Source organism: Rutilus rutilus (assembly GCF_951802725.1).
Source record: "Rutilus rutilus genome assembly, chromosome: 11".
Classification (NCBI taxonomy): domain Eukaryota; kingdom Metazoa; phylum Chordata; class Actinopteri; order Cypriniformes; family Leuciscidae; genus Rutilus; species Rutilus rutilus.
The window spans coordinates 14,457,752-14,474,557 of NC_140216.1; the positions used below are offsets into that span (position 1 = coordinate 14,457,752).

Here is a 16,806-nt window from a genome sequence, read left to right on the forward strand (position 1 = left end):
TTCCATCGATGATTGAAATTTACAACAGCCAGCGATGGCTACTTTTAGACTAGCTCCCCAGTGGCGCATGTAATAGGCATTAGAAAACTTGTATCATATTCTTTAGTCAGCTTTAATAAAGGACTAAAATATATGCAATGGGGCCCAATGATTTGAGACCACATTGAAAATCCCTGATTTCGTTCATTTAAACCTGGAAATAAACAAAACGTTGTATGATTATAAAACAAAGAAATAAAATAAGAAGACTTATATTGGGGGGGGTTCGATGCCACGGGCACCTAGATCATCCTGGTCCAAGGGCCCCCCCATTCTAAAACTTAAAAGGCAGTTATATATTTTCATATAGACTATAAAGACTAAATTTATACTGTGAAAATTAATATTATAAATATGTGTGAAGACACTTCAGATGGTGGTCAGATGATCCAGCGTTTTCACTACTTTTAGACACAAAAAGCTATATTTTTCAGGAACAACATACAGTAGCATGCAGTTATCTTTAAGTCTAGTTTGCCTATGCAGTCACCATCAAGTATAAACAGATCTCCAAATGGCCTTTACTCTTTCGTTTTACATGATTTCCAGCAATCTGTGTTTAATCTCTCATCAACAAAGCGACTTTTAGGAGGCCCCTCGTGTAATTTCAACTTCCTCCTTGATAGATTCCCTCCCTTGACCTTTCACCTGTCCTGAAATCTTTTCCTAACCCTCTCCCTTTTAGCTAAAACAAAAGGTCACCTTCATCTGCCCTTTCTTATATCCTCTTACAAAGCATCCACTATTAACGTAAGACATGTGCATACCTAAGATTTTACTGCTGATTCAATTATAATGCAATGCAATGCTATGGATCCTGGGGAATTTCTAAACACTTCTATTGGCTTGGTCTGTGATTTGCAACCTCAATCTACATGTAATTATGACACTCAAATGTATTATTATAATAATTAAATTAATAATTAAATCAACATCAATGAATAGTATTTAGTCTACTGAAGGCTCTATTAGTCAATTTTTTAAATGTTTAAATTGTTTTCTTTTTTTTAAAGGGATAGTTCACCCAAATTGTGACTTTATCTCACAAGTTTGACTTTTTTTATCTCTCAATTGCAAGGTTACATCTCACAATTATGACTTTTTTTTCTCAGAATTGTGACAAACTCACAATTGCAATTTATAAAGTCAGAATTGTGAGGTATAAACTAGAGAAAAATAGAACTGTAAGATAACAAGTCCCAAAAACATTTTGTATTTTTTTATTATTATTATGTGACAGAAACAAGCTTGCATATAAAACCAAAAAAGAAGAAAATAATTCACTATACTGCTTTCCACATGTGAGAAAAAATGTAAAACTATAATCTGCTTCCACTGATTAGATCAAGACTGGGAGGAGGAGGAGATTTCCTTATCTGGTACATTAAACTGGATACTATCTCTGACATTAATGATAAATAATTTAATAAATTTGCAAATAATTCGGAAATCCAGAGCATTGCAATAAGAGCATTTTTCAGCATCAGTTACATTCATACGGACAAATCTTTTTATTCAAAATGTCATGTTGAACAAAGAAATGAGTGCATATATACACTGCTGTCTCCCCGACTACTCTTAAATGAACTGACATTAATTCTGCTGTAGCAGTGCTTTGCATAGCCCAGTGCCCTTTAACAATGTGAGGAAGATTCTGTGAATCTACAGCGTTGGTCCTTGGCATTGAGCACAGTGTAATGGTGCATTCTCAAAATGTGAGCAACAGGACATCATGGCTTGCTGGGAGAGCGTGGGGTAAATGCTCCTGATGCCTCAAGCATGGTCTTCCTTCGTGCTGTCTCCTTAGCAACATTATGGTTCAACCTCCGCAAACGTTCCTGAAACAAACATTTGAGAAGATGAATTAGAAAACGCAGTCCAATAATGTGCATGACTGATGTTTTATATTCAACGTCTCTGTGTCTTTTACCTGTGCATTCTGAAGTATGTTATTGACAAGCACCACTCTTCTCCTGGCATTAAGAAGTTTTTTAACATATGGGTCTAAGTCTAGTGCCACCTTCTGGTGTTCGTTGATCCTACACAACTCTGCAGAAGAAATGTGCACACATAGCATTCATGAGATGATACAATATTCATAAATTCTGCAGAAATCGTTCTTACATTATGACAAAAGAGTCAGTCCTAATCATAACATGTTGCATTGACTAACTTTGTTAAACAGTCATACCATTCTCTAAACTGTAAGTGAAATTGTCACAACTGTTTTATGGGACATCACAACTCTATCGCATGTCTGCAAAATGTAGTAACTCACCCAAAACATTTCATTCATGCCACCAAAATGAACCTTTATGTATCATCATTTGAACCATACTGGTCAAAATGTTTGGATGTTTTTTCACCATGGAAATTTCATCTTGTTGACAATGACCACTTACTATACAATATTTCTTTACAAGCATGTGCGTGTTTTGTCTAACTGAATGCTATATCACATTGAGCTTTTCAACAGATTTCAACAGTATGTAAAAGTTTACTGGAAAAAGTCAATATTGTAGTACACTAAAAAAAGAATATGCACATTTGTATGTATACATTAACAGTATTTATTTTTGTAGCAATGTGTTACATGTAAACAGAATATTCACAATTGCAAGTACATTTCTACACATTTCCTAGATGTAACCTACTATTATATACTGAACAAAAAAAAAAAAATGCCACAAAATGACATCCAGGCAAGCTCTAGCTATGCTTCAAACCTTCATTGGCAAGATTGTGATTACCATTTCATTACTAAGGCAGGTCATTTGTCAATTGATCACAATCATGCCATGTTATAAATATTCACAGAATATATATGTATGATTCACCAATTTTTAATAACTGAATGGATAATTTTGCATTTGATGGCTCACACAATAAATTAAGGTTTATAAGTTGTGCAGATTATGACAATTTCAGAGAATCAACTCCATGTGTACATTTAGTTATTGTGCAAATTGTATACAATTGTACTTACTATTTGCACAAGTGTCAAAACACATGCAATTTTCTTAAATGGATAAGAAATTCAAATCTGGTGTTAACCAACATTTACTAATTGTTCAGAGATCTGAATTTATTATTTTACCTTTTGAAAGAAAAAAAAATCTAATTTGAGGATTAAATCAAAGCGACCGAGAAAAACTGCAAATGCATAATCAAATCACTTACCAGATGCCAAATTATCAATGTGTTCCCTAAGTTCCACTTGACTTTCTCTGTGAAGATAAATTTGCAGTATATAGTAAACGATATAACTTAGCTGTCCATATTTATGCACGCTTTATAATAAATGACTATGAATCATATCTTAAACACATAAATCGTGCGAAACTGCTTACAGTAACAAACGAATAAATGAACTGTCATTGTTTTACATGTGATATGGTCACAGCAACTCACAAGTCACAAGACCTGTCATGTTGACAGTGATTAGCATGCTAGCAAACAGAACTGCTTATTGTAAATTAAACATTTCTAGGGTTTAAAAAGGGTTTTGGTTTCCAAAAATACACTACCTGACTGAGTGCACATGTAAGTCAAGCTGCTGTACCGCGGGTCTCAAGAGGTCCAGCATTCCCTCCGCGAGCGCATCTTTCCCTGATGGGGTCTCCACAACTGCTAACGCTGCCATCTTTACTGCGCTTTAATTAGATACAACAGTCACTGTGCCTTTAATACATATTATGACATATATATAAAACAGCGACCGTACATGAGCTGTGTGATGATTTGTAAATCAGCGAATCCCCAAGTTTCCGTAAATTCTGCGTCACACATATGGCTGTGTTCAAATCAGCGGTCACCTTCCTGTCTCTCTCTTGAAACCAACACTGAAGTGACTTAAACTGCCGTCTGCAATTCATCGACTATGGTTCAAATACAATACTAGCGTACTGCTGTACGACGCAGTATACATTGTATGATGTGGTGTAGACTGTAGAAATAGTGGGTAACTGACTTGAAATTTCAAGCAATGAATGAAATGTATACTGTATAGGCGTATACACTGTATTCACTTGTTAATCAATGATATCGATAGAGTCAGTCAGTGCAGGGGTTTTCGAACTAGGATCCGCAAGGGAGTACGGGGGTCAGTTTCGAGAAAATGGTGAAAATAATCATAATAATAGATAGATAATAATAAGGATTTAAATAATAAAGTTAGATTTAAATTAATAATACATAAAAAAGTACAGTAAGAAAGAAAAAACAATAATGTAATAGAAACTAAATATTATCAACATAATATTTTATATCACAGTATAAATTATATAATATGCAGTGGTGACTGCCTTTGTTTTGTTTGTCTTTTTAAATGGGAGTCCCTCGCACAAAGATGATCATATTTGGCGGGGTCCTATCTTCCTAGAGTGTGATAGACTATCTTAAACTTTATATATATATATATATATATATATATAAGATTATAGGCCTATATACATGCAATATCTGTAATTTTTAATTCTTAAATTGTTGATGAAAAGTACATTTTAGTTTTTCTGTGGTTTAAAATGGTTAAAACTTTATTTAAAAATGCTCAGATTACCTCAAATAAATCGTTTCCCCTGTACTTTTATATAAATTTAAGCTAAAATAAGATTTAAGCAAAAAAAAAAGTTCATGCACAAACCCTAGTACTAGTATGGAAGTATGCTATTTGGGACACAACCTTTCACACTTAAATCTCGCGATATATGACGTAGCAAGTAGTGCTCCATTTTCCGAACTCGCGCAGTTGTTAGCACCATTTTGTGATGAATGAGGGGAGGGTAGGCAGATAGAGTTGCAGATTAAGTAGACTGGTGTTAAATAACCTATTCTGTGGGATATAGCTTTGTTTTTAGTTCTTAAATATATTTAGAAGAGGGGCGATAGTTGTACAATTTCCGGTCGTCAAATTGAGAAGTTTTGAGTAGGGATTTTGTCGAGTCAGTCTGCTGCTTCAGCGACGCGCTAGCCTCACAGCTAACAGATCTGCCCTGACTCAACTGCACGAGTCGTCCAGAGAAAAGGTAACGTTAATATATCTTAAACATATTAAATATGCCTTAAACATGAATGAATGTGTTATTGAATTGGTTAATATTTGTATACGAATAAGTTTTGTGTGAGTTACGGTGATATTACTAGGGTGGTGAACAGTCAGTTATGTAAGTAACGTTACATTGGTTTACATTAAACCGGTAAAACTCGTTGTTGTTGTTTTTATTATGTTGACGCCTGGTATGAATTAAAAAGTGTTTTCAAACCAATGGTTCTGCTACACAACATATTTGGTAATAATTTATACTGGCAGCCTTCCAGCATGTTACAAACAGCAAATACTCTACAAAAATTATGCCTAGGTCGGGGGTTGTTTAAAAAAAAAAAAAAGAGCAACACATACGTGTAATTAAAAGAATAGATAATGGCTTAATAGAAACTAAATATTTTCCAATTAAAATTTTAGACCCATTTATAATATAAATGTTCACGGTATAAATTCGTTCTTTATACAAGAGCCCATATAGATGGCATTTAAATTCTAGGATGGGGGTCCCTCACACGAGGATGATCACATTTGGGGAGTTTGTGGCATCTGCAAGTCAAATTGCTAGGTTTTAAAATACAGCCAATTTGTATATGACGTCAAGTCTCCCCATTGATGTCCTGATGTCTGTCAGAAACTTTCACTTTCATGCAGTAAAGATATCTAACGTCTTTATTCTGTTGTGTTTCCTCTACAGGAGAGATCCCTGCAAGTCTGAAGAAACATGAGTGCCCCTTCTTCTCAAAAAGTCGTGCTGAAAAGCACCACCAAGGTGTCCCTGAATGAGCGGTGAGGCGCTACGCATCCTGACAGCATTATCTCAAGGCCGGGGGGAAAAGCATACAGAGATAACTAAGGCATGAAGCCTCAAGACACGTGTACTATGGAGGTCATTGAGGGGGAGACATCAGATCTGACATGGACGCTAGACTGCCCGCACGGTGTGCTCCGCTTACCCAACAAGACGTCGGTTACTTGAGTCGATGTATAAGATCTAATAATGTGCCATGTTTGGCGAGGCGTCTCTTGTGTAAGCAGCGCACACCCGGAGGTGAGAGGGTAATGGTGGTGAGGTAAGCCGACTGCACTTGAGTTCTCTGCAGAAGAGCATCCTCGACCATGGGAATGAGTTGATAGTGCAGGATGGTATGTGTGCCATCCATATTTCTTGCCCTCTCTCACACAGAACACACTCTCTCTCTCTTAGATGACCTTTTTCTGCTCCTTTGCATTTCTCAATTTCTCTCTGTCTACGGATTAAAGGTGCCCAGTCCATATTTAAGACGTGACCTGTCCCCCAACCCCCTTCCCTTCTTCTCAGAAGAAGCATCTTGCAGAGCAATGTACCAGGTCACGGTCTTGGTTGTAAGTGGCTGGGTGGCCAGACACCCCTCTAGCCCTGGGCCAACTCACCGTGTGGTGTCTCGGACTGATGACATCACAGTAGGTTGATGGTGGCCTGTAAGTGGCAATCACTCTGAAAGAAATCTACCTGCCTCTTTTCTGTCTCCGGCTGCATCTACATTAATCCAGATACATTTGAAAATGGCGTTTTTCATTTCAAAACTAGTGTTTCCAAAAGTTTCTTGTCCACACTGCAATTATCTTAATGCAGAAGCATAAAATACAATATGAGCTCACAGTTGATGCAGAGAGACCAGATATATAGTTCTGACACGCCTCCTCTGGCACATTATGATATATCTCCCCACTGGTGTTTTCTGGTCGCACTCAAAATCGCTGTTCCGTGTATAGTCTAAAACGCTATTGCCCTCATGTTTTGCCACAGGACAGCCATTTTCTTTCATATTAACAGGAATGTAGTATGAAGATTGTACAAAGTAACATTTATTTTTAACAACGCTATGAAAATTAATAGAAGGCACAACATTGCCGGTATAATCATAGATATCCACGGGTACAATATGGGTCACATGAGTCTTTGAATACCTTGGTTTTCATAGCACGTGCTACAATGTGGCAAAAAACAGCATTTTCAAATCCATTTGTGAAAGGGTTTTCAAAAGTCTCCATTTTTACAGGACAAAAATTCTGTATCGGTGTGGAAGGAAGGCCAAAACGTTGAGGAAAAAGCTGTTTTCAAAAGTATCTGTATTAATATCGATGTAGCCTCTGTCTTCTCTTCTGCCATCCCTATATTCTCAAAACCATACTATAAGCGTTCAGTTTAAACCAGACTACTGATTTGTTGGGGTGTCTCCACATGTAACCGAGAGAGAGAGTAAATAAAAGCGCGTGTGGTCTAAAAAGGGCATTCACTATATTGCTACACGAGCCGCTGTAGCTGCGTCCATGCTGTGTGAAATGATTTGATTTGGAACCCTCCTTTCCTCGTATCCCCCTTTCCCTCCTCTTTCTCTCTCTCTGTCTCCTCCTTCTGTTGTGTTCCACAAGCTTCACAAACATGCTGAAAAACAAGCAGCCGACAGCGAGTAGCATCCGGGCGACCATGCAGCAGCAGCACATGGCCAGTGCGCGCAACCGCCGGCTCGCTCAGCAGATGGAGAACAGGCCCTCTGTGCAGGCTGCCCTGCAACACAAACAGGTACGAGATGAAATGCACAAAGATTACTTAAATGGCACATTCAGGTTATATAGTTGGAGTCGCAAATCGACTGATGGCTGCGTCGCAGTATTTGAAAACGAAATGTAGTTAACATGTACAACACTACTGTTGAAAGGTTGGGGTCAGTAAGATTTTTTTCAAAATAATATTTAGGTTTATTCTGCAAGGATGCATTAAATTAATCAAAAGTGACCATAAAGACATTTATCATGCAAATAGGAAGTTCTTTATACTTTCTATTCATCAAAGAATTCTGAAAATGATCAGTTTCCACAAAAACATTACAACTGTTTTCAACATTAATAATAAGAAATGTTTCTTGAGCAGCAAATTAGTGATGTTGAAGACTGGAGTAATGATGCTAATAATTTAGCTTTACCATTACAAGAATAAATTGCATTTAAAAAATGTTTTTTTTGCTCTTTGTGAGCAAAAAGACAAAAGAGAAAAAATTACCAGCGGTAAATGGTAGTGTACAATTAAAGTCAACATGAAAGTAATCAAAATGGTATTTTTTTACTTTTGTAATACACTTAAGAAATATTCTTCATCTTGTTCTGCACAAATGACTAGTATTCAAAGGAAACCAAGTTTAATTGTAGGCTTGTATTGTGTTCAGTCATTCTAGTATAAAACCCTCGCTTTTTTTTCTTTTTCTTGCCCCGTTTCTGTTTTCTGTAATACATTACAGATAGATTACGAAAGCCCTTTCATTTTGCCTTTAAATGTTAATAAATGTGATGTGCCTATTAAAGGAACAATCCATTATATCACCTGTAGAGCCTGAAGCAGCGACTTGGGAAGAGCAACATCCAGGCCAGACTGGGTCGGCCCATCGGCTCATTAATGCCGGGCGGTGGCAGAGGACGAGGTTTTCCTGGAGGATTGCGTGGAGCTGGACGAGGACTGCGAGGAAGAGTGAGAGGCGGTTCCATGAGAGGAGCGATCTCTCTTAGAGGTGACAAACAGTCTTTACATGACACTATTGCTTTTATTTCCCGTTTTCCAGTGTGCTTATCAGACGCTGTCCAAAAAGCCACACATCCTATTTATACATTTATTCTGTCTTGGTATAGTTCTGAGGAAGAGTGCATGCATGTGTTTTCAGAGCTTTCTTTGCCGTAAGTGCAGTGTGAGCTTCTTAACATGCCAAAAGAAATCTGTTCTTCATTTGGAACTGTCAGTCATTGCAGTACAGCTGAGATGATGTTTTTCACATGTTTAGCCACCCTCTCTCTAAACCTTGCGGCATGCTGATTGGGCTAAACTGTCATTTAATGGCTGTTAGGAGACCTCTGGTGTGCTACCTTCCTGCACCTGTTGTGCAGTCTCTAGGTGGTAACAGGAGGAGACAGCTGAGCCTGCTCTACTGTTCCCCTAAGGAGTGTAGATGATTAAAAGAGCTTCTATTTTATTTTATTTTTTTTCTATAATGAAGTTTATAGAGTATCTGCTAATTTTATCCAGTTGACTTTATCCAGTTTTAGGTATTGAGAGAAGTTAATCTGTTACCAATAGTATGGGTGGGAATCGCAGGGTAATCGTAGATAATCCTATAATGATGCATCACGATATCTAACTATGAAAACAAAATGCCTGTGAATAGGTTACGAGCAGATTTTCTCTCATTAAATTAATTTATTATTATTAAATTACTTTATTTAATGTAAAATTTATTTTCGACCGAAAAACTTAAAGTAAATAAAAAATGTGATGCTTATACCAGGGCTCCAGACTAACTTTTTTCACCTCCGTCCTGGAACCGTCCTGAAAAACAATTTGAACCGTCCTAAAGTGAATGTCAACCATCCCAAAATAAACATGTTGTTTCTGTACTTTGTTATTATCATCTATAGTTGTTAGTCCAATAATAAAAACACCATTAAAATGTGTATGATATATATTATTATATTTATTTAGCTCCATTCAAAGTAGTTCTCTGTAAACAGGTAAAAAAACAGATTTAATAAAAAATAACAGGAGTTAAATGCTTTTTTGTATTCATGCAGAACAAATCTTCTTCTTTTTTTTCTTCTTTTTTTACATATTCGAAAATTAAGAGAAATACATACAGCTCAAAACGTTTTTGAGTTGGTTGGATTAAACAATAACAAATAAATACTGGTGACTATATATCTCAAAAATATCATCATTTTTTATTCTTTCAAGCCGCAGACATATTTATTTGAGTGAATTAAATATAATGAATCCTTATTAAAGCTATTAATGAGCAGTGAATGCTTTTCTCTTTTTCTTTTGTTGCTTGATCAATATTAAGGACATAGACCGCATTAGGTTTATTACCCACTGTCACTTTAAGACATCGGATCATTTCCAATGACATGCGGATCCAATTGCACTGATGCACTTCCGATACACTCAAAACTGTTTAAGACATAACCAACATAGTTTACGTGAATACTCTCCAAAACGGACATTTCGACATAATGTGTGTATTTGTCCATTCAGACACGAAAGAGAGCTCAATTCAGTATGGTTGCACGCTTCGGGTCGGGTGTGTGCGCACAGAAAACCGTACCGAATAGAGTTGTTTTTTTTTGTTGTTTTTTTGTCACTCTTATTCAGATCTATATGTCTGCTCTACTCAATCTCCCAGACGTTTACATTTTTTTAACGTTTTATGAGACATGCAGCGCATGTCAACCCGTGTGCCGCTGGGTAGATCAGCACGTTACAGTACACATGCGCGCATCTAACGTTACCACAAACGCAGGACATCATTTCTGACTGGATCGCTTCGCAAATCGTCACTATCTAACATTTTTGTCTAGTTTTTATTCGTTGACGAAAATGTCAATAGATTTTCGTCATAGTGTTTGTCATTCAAAACTAGTTTTTATTTAGTTATCGTCTCGTTTTCGTCTGTGAAAATAAGCCATGTGATAGATGTACCGCAAAACAAGTCTCCGGGTGAGTAGCCGGCCAGTGATAGTAACTATAGTAACAGCATGAGAAGACGCGCTCCGTTGTAGTCAGCGCTTGGTCTGTTAATTTGGGCATTTTCTAAGTAAGTTACCCCTAATAGGCTAGTAATAAATGAACACGTCCTAAACACATTTTCTATCGTCCTGGGACGCCGTTAGTCTCGAGCCCTGCTTATACTTTTTAAAAGTGTAAACTTTTCTTTTGTGTGTAAACTGACACATTTAGCTGCTTATCAACTTGTTTTATAAACCTGGTACATTTGAAATGTACCAACCTCTTTTATTTAAACTTGTGAACATCTCCGTGTTTACCAGCTTCCTTTTCCATTTTGAGCGCTGTTGAGCGGATTCTTAAACGCCTCTGATTGGCCATTGTTCATGCGCTCAACATATGTCTGTGATTGGCTACAATGATCAACGCTTCAAAAACATGTTGTAAACACCAAGGATAACTGAGCGCTTACACAGATACACGGGAGCGTTTGAAAGCAGGTGTCTATCGCTGATAGTTGTGTAAGCTGTGGTAGATTTTCTCCTATGCGCCTAAATTTAAGTTAAACCGAGTGTCCCAGACACCTATGAATTTATACTCAACTAAGCTTACTTCAATACCTGTTCGAGTCGGCCAATGTCTCAACCTTTTCTGAACTCCATCACTTGGGAATAAGGTCTCGTGCTCGTCCACTAAACACTATCACTTGAGATTAGAAGTAAGATCTCTAGTGTTTAACCTGCTGTGCAGCATTAACTAGACAGACTCCAGACAATGCCTTTCGAATATGCTTTAATCACAGCCGGAGGACCTCAGACCAATTTCAGAGAGAAGCCCACCAGCAAAAAGAGCAGAACAGTTTTTATAGAATAGGAGCATGGCAATAGTGACATGATTCATTACATAATTTTTCTACAATGTGATTGGTTCGTCATATGTATAATTCAGCAAACCCTCCTTTTACTAGGTAAAAGCAAATCCTGATTTCTTAACTACTTCACTTTGTTACTGAAAAGTCACGAGTTTATATATTTAAACATGTCTAGTTTCATATCCTCTTTTGTTATATCCGGAAATTATTCAGACACACACTGACTTAGGCTAAAGTGTTTGGGGACATTTTAGGTTTCAAAAGCATGTAATGGTTAATTCTGCAAGAAAAAGGAATGTTAGTTATGATTAATAAAAAAAATTTAAAAAGCACTCTGTGTAGAGCATCAAAGCTTTACGATTACAGCATTTACAGTGTGTGTCCTATAAATGGTATAAAAGCTGAAGTGCGTCCAGACTTAAACGTGGTTTGGCCATCTATTATTTTGCCCAAACTGCTGTCCACCATCCTGTTAAAAAACTCTTTTTTTTTCTTAGGCTAGTTAACTTTTGTTCACATTTCCCTCATTCATGTGTTGAGCGCCACCTCGAGGAGCCATGAGAGAACCTAAATTGCTTTTTTTATTAGACAGTGGTTTACTGAACAAATGGTGTCTTTAAATGAATTCAGTTGTAATTTAAGGATAAAATGTTCTCTGCTAATGGTGTGAACTATATACGGAGCCCTTACTTGCACATTACTGTAATATTAAAGTTTGACAACAGAGCCCAAACTATTAACCTAAATTCAGTTGCTATTTATTTTTAGATATAATCAACACTCAAATAACATGTGAACTGCCCAAGGGAGTTTTTGCATTAACTTCTAAATTTAATTGTTTTTACTCCAATTAATTTGTTAATATAATCATTTACACACTGGCTGTCATTCTCATGACAGATATTTTAAACATACATTAATCAAGACATCACTAACAGGTTAAGTAAAATATAATGAATATATAGGCTGATTTATTGCGTACATTTAGCGAAAGAGTTCATTTCTCTAGCTGATTAACAAGCTGTGGACACTGAATAACTTGCCTGAGGTAAATGTAATGCTACATGGGATATTCCGCCGTTGAAATACTGATTTAGCGATTACACATATAATGCGTTTCAGTGAGTTGTACTGAATCTTTCAACATGACTTCAGATGTTGATTCATGTTTATTAGGAAGAGATGATCGTGTTCACTCGCGCTACTGCTTAAACTGAGGCGCCTATATAGTGACTTGTCACGCCACATTAAAGAGCGTCAAAGCGGCATCTATTGTTTGTATTTCGTGATAAAATGGACAGTTTGAAATTACACTGTTTCTCATCAAAAGTAGCAAAACGCAGAGCTTATTGCGATTAATGGTGGTTAGGGTGCAACGCTGTATTCGTCTTTAAAGCCTAAGACGCACCTTTTTCAGTTAGGTTTGAATATCTTTACACCCCTACTTCATAGTCTACACTGCGTATAAGTGAAATATAATCTATTTGTTATAGCTACAAAAGTGATTGTCTTTGTCATTAATGTTAACAGAACAACAAAAGAAAAGAGATGGCAGAAGGTGTATTAGGCTGCTCACACTTTAAGACCTAATGCACAAATCCAATAAAATGACGCGCATCCATTTTCAGGAGTTCAGTTCAGCTATAAAGCAGCTCTGTAGAAAACGTATTTCACCGCAAAGTCGATGCTGAAATTATAAATTGTGCAGCCTTACCATAAATCAGTTTTTTAATTGCTCTTTTATAGTATTTTTACTTTGTTACTTACCAATAATATAGCCATGAAAGCTGGCATGGCATTAAAACACCAACCAAACATTATTGATCTTTGTATTCTCAACTTATAATAATAATTTGCTATACCTAACTGCAAGCACTCCCTTAGGCATTCTGGGAGTATTTTTACCATTAATTTTCTTTTAGTAAAACAGTTGTTTTTATTTCTTAGGTGCAGGTCCGATGAGAGGTAGGGGTGGTCCTGGACGCATCGGTCTCCGTCGAGGCATGCGTCAGCGCGGAGGACCTACAGGACGAGGAGCTTTTGGTGGGCGAGGTGCAGCTCGTGGAGCACCTGGAGGAAGAGGTATGATGTATAATATTAGTAGATTCTTGCTAGATTGTCTAAAATGTAAAAGTTAAATACACATTTTTGCCAGTTAGTGTTGTTTGTATTTCTCTTGCATGCTTAAGCGTGTCTCTCAATGGTTCTCTCTTAGGCCGCGGAGGTCTGAGAGGTCGCGGAGGGTTTGCTGGAAGAGGTCGTGGACGCGGCAGAGGCCGAGGAGCAGGTCGTGCCATCGTCACACGTGAGCAGTTGGACAACCAGCTTGATGCTTACATGTCCAAGACCAAGGGCCACCTGGATGCCGAGTTGGATGCATATATGGCCCAGGCCGACCCCGAGAGCATGGAGTAACCACAGCTGAGCTGAGAGAGAGCAGCTCCCCAAAGATCTGCAGATAATAGACTGACAACACACAGAACCATTAAAGCGGTTGCTCTTGGACACTCCCTGATGAGACATTTAAACTTGAAGTTTGTACAAAGTTATGTATCCATCCCAGTTATGGTCAAACATCTGAGTCGCTACTCGCATTTCCTAAACTGAATGCTGTACCATCCATAAAGCCTCACAACAATTTATGGTTCTAAACGCAGGTCCTCTTTGAATAGTTTTGGCCGTGAAGTGAAGGAAAAAAAAAGTTTTCCATTGAACTATAATAATAGAGATTGTACTTGCTATTTGTCGGCCAAAATTCAGAAAATGACCCAATGTACGAGGAACTGTGTAAATGATCCGGTGGTAAATCATGGTTTATATAGATGAACGTTAATTACAGCAATGTTCTACAAATGTCAGTTACCTTTTTATTATTGTATTTTTATTATGTTTTAAAAAAGTAGAACTTTTACTTGGTATACGCAATCATGATAAGTCTTTTTCTTTTCTTTTTTTTTTTAATGTTATAAGATGTTTTAAAAGTATATTGTAACCCACAACCCTGTTTTTTTTTTTTTTTTGGTTTCAAATAAAACTTTGCCAATGAGACCTATGTGCTTGCAGTGACTTCCCAAACAATATTATCAACATTTCCTTTCTAGGCATTTTCTAAAATTCAAGTCAGTGTTTTGTGATTAAGAATTACCCACCCCACCCCCCACTTCTTTTTTGAAATAATGGAAGTGTCTTACCACCTTCAAATGTTCAGTATCTCCACTAGATGGAGGTAAAATGCTGCCTTTTTTTATTTTAAAGCATAATTTAATTATTTGGGGAGAATGAATGCGTGCATGTGTAATGAGAACCGGGGTTATTTGTATTTGGGTGGCCCAAGTGTCTAACTCTGTTCAGTGGGCCAATATCGTTTCAGCATACGTATTGTAGAGTCAAAAACATGAGATCAGAACTTACAACCTAAATTTTAAATAAATTTCCTTAACCTGTTAACCGTTGCCAGTGCGCCCGCGCACTGAAGCGTTATTTATTTATTTAATTCAAAATTACTATCAGATTTAATGTTATACCTTGACAAACTATACATAATTAAAAAGATATAATACTCAAGTTTCAGTATTTGACCACTATTGTATTCTGAGAAACTCATAGTGACAGTTATGTCTTAATTTGTGTCAGGAGTTATGAAATGAAAAAATGAGTCGATACCTTTAATATGAATTATGCGTCAGCCGCTTTCATTCATAAAAAACTCCGTGCTGTCGTCATGACAGCGATACACAAAACAACGTCCCTCAGGGCTTTAGCTCAAAACTGTGCAGATTTGGAGAAATATTGATAGATTCTCATAGATTTACATCATATTTCTATAGACAGGAATAATATTTATTGAATTTATACCCAAATGCGTCGATGTAATCTTTATGAGCATTTGGTATTCCGATACTGTGTTTTCTAATTCATACCAATAGCCTGAGGGCGCTACATGCACAATAATAGTCCATATATGGAACATGAAGAAGAGCCATACCATGTGACATCCCAGGACGTCACTGATACACACTGACACAAAGCTAACAAGAGATCGGGCTGTAACATGCAGATACAGATGTTTTGAAGACAATAAACATGATTGCACTGATATTTGAGTTACCTGTGTTTTTCAAGCCATGCCAGGTATTTTCATAATAATAGATTATATTTATAATGTAATGCTAATCTATATAGACTATCATTGTGCAGAACACTATCCAATAGTATATTTTATTTTCTGTCTGATTTTTTTTATCTGAAGCCAAATTAGATCACAGAAGATTATTTAAAATACTCAACGTGCGTTAAAAAGTAAGTTTAGAGCACAAACATGGTTTTAATCTCATAAATTGTCGTGTATTGATGGTGTGCTAAGCTAACATGCTAGCTAGCCCTAGGTGCACCTGCTACCTAGAAGTTATACTTTTATTATTTTTTGAATGCTACCTGAAATGTGTCTTTATTCAAGAAATGCATTTGATACAGTTTAAAATGTGTGGTAAACTTTGAGAAAAGAAATTAGGGACTGAAACCCTATGAATAGCCTGTGAATAGCCAGTCGTTAGTAGCTATAATGCAGACAAAAGAAATGCATATTTCGAGCCATAACCAGGCTGGAGAGGTGTGAATGTGTGCAGGGGGAGACTGAGACTGAATGGGGATCGTCTGCACCACAAAACAATAGAGACAATATACTGGATAGATGGTTAGAAGATGACAATAAACATCAGTAGCATTTTAGCGTCAAATCAAAATAAAGTCATTTGACATGGTCTTGAAAAACATTTAACTAAATACAGAGTTTTGGACTTATTATCTTCAGATTTTAAACATAGAATGTTTAGACATATGGCTTTAGCTGTAGTGCATTTCTAGATTGCTCCAGTGCCAACTTCAATTTTATTTTCATGAGGATGTTTCATAAAAATTAATTTCTAATAATTTTACAAAACTTTGAAGCTATTTATAACAATTTTTGTCATTATGACAATAATTAATTCTACATTTACAATAAACTGCCAGGTGTCAGCTTTCAAATGAGATCATACTTGTGCTTTTAATGCAAAGGGTTCATGAACTGTATCTGTTTCAGTTTGGGTATGTCATTTCTGGGGATTTTTCAAAAGTGGGGTTGCAGCTTAACAGGTTAAAGCATAAAATAAGGTCCTAATGCTTTTAATTACTGACCCATTTAAGAGATACTGTATGACAAATGGCAACTAAACATACTTGGTGAAAGTATGGGCTTCTGTTTTAAGTATTTACAATTAAATTATCTTAAAATATATTTACAGTGTGGTCGGTACTGTGAAATATGCTATTAAATTAACCTTTTACTTATAG

At 36.6% G+C, this 16,806-nt stretch overlaps 2 protein-coding genes across 3 annotated transcripts; one reads left to right on the top strand and one right to left on the bottom strand.

Moving 5' to 3' along the window:
- Window positions 1-1,243: 1,243 nt before the first annotated feature.
- On the bottom strand, window positions 1,244-3,888 carry snapin (SNAP associated protein). The gene is made up of 4 exons (XM_084424708.1): window positions 3,567-3,888; window positions 3,220-3,266; window positions 1,970-2,088; window positions 1,244-1,877 (listed from the first exon to the last, which is right to left on the bottom strand). The coding sequence occupies exons 1-4, from the start codon at window positions 3,680-3,682 to the stop codon at window positions 1,770-1,772; spliced, it is 390 nt and encodes a 129-aa protein (XP_084280834.1). The 5' UTR covers window positions 3,683-3,888; the 3' UTR covers window positions 1,244-1,769.
- An 850-nt stretch (window positions 3,889-4,738) lies between these two features.
- Window positions 4,739-14,523, top strand: chtopa (chromatin target of PRMT1a). 2 transcript variants are annotated; one of them, XM_084424709.1, is made up of 6 exons: window positions 4,739-5,063; window positions 5,778-5,869; window positions 7,496-7,646; window positions 8,448-8,625; window positions 13,423-13,557; window positions 13,691-14,523. In XM_084424709.1, exons 2-6 carry the CDS (start codon window positions 5,805-5,807, stop codon window positions 13,888-13,890), a joined length of 729 nt encoding a protein of 242 aa, XP_084280835.1. In that variant the 5' UTR covers window positions 4,739-5,063; window positions 5,778-5,804; the 3' UTR covers window positions 13,891-14,523. The 2 variants fall into 2 exon arrangements, with proteins under 2 accessions (XP_084280835.1, XP_084280836.1); XM_084424710.1 differs by having other exon boundaries at window positions 4,795-5,063; window positions 5,778-6,226.
- The last annotated feature ends 2,283 nt before the right edge of the window (window positions 14,524-16,806 follow it).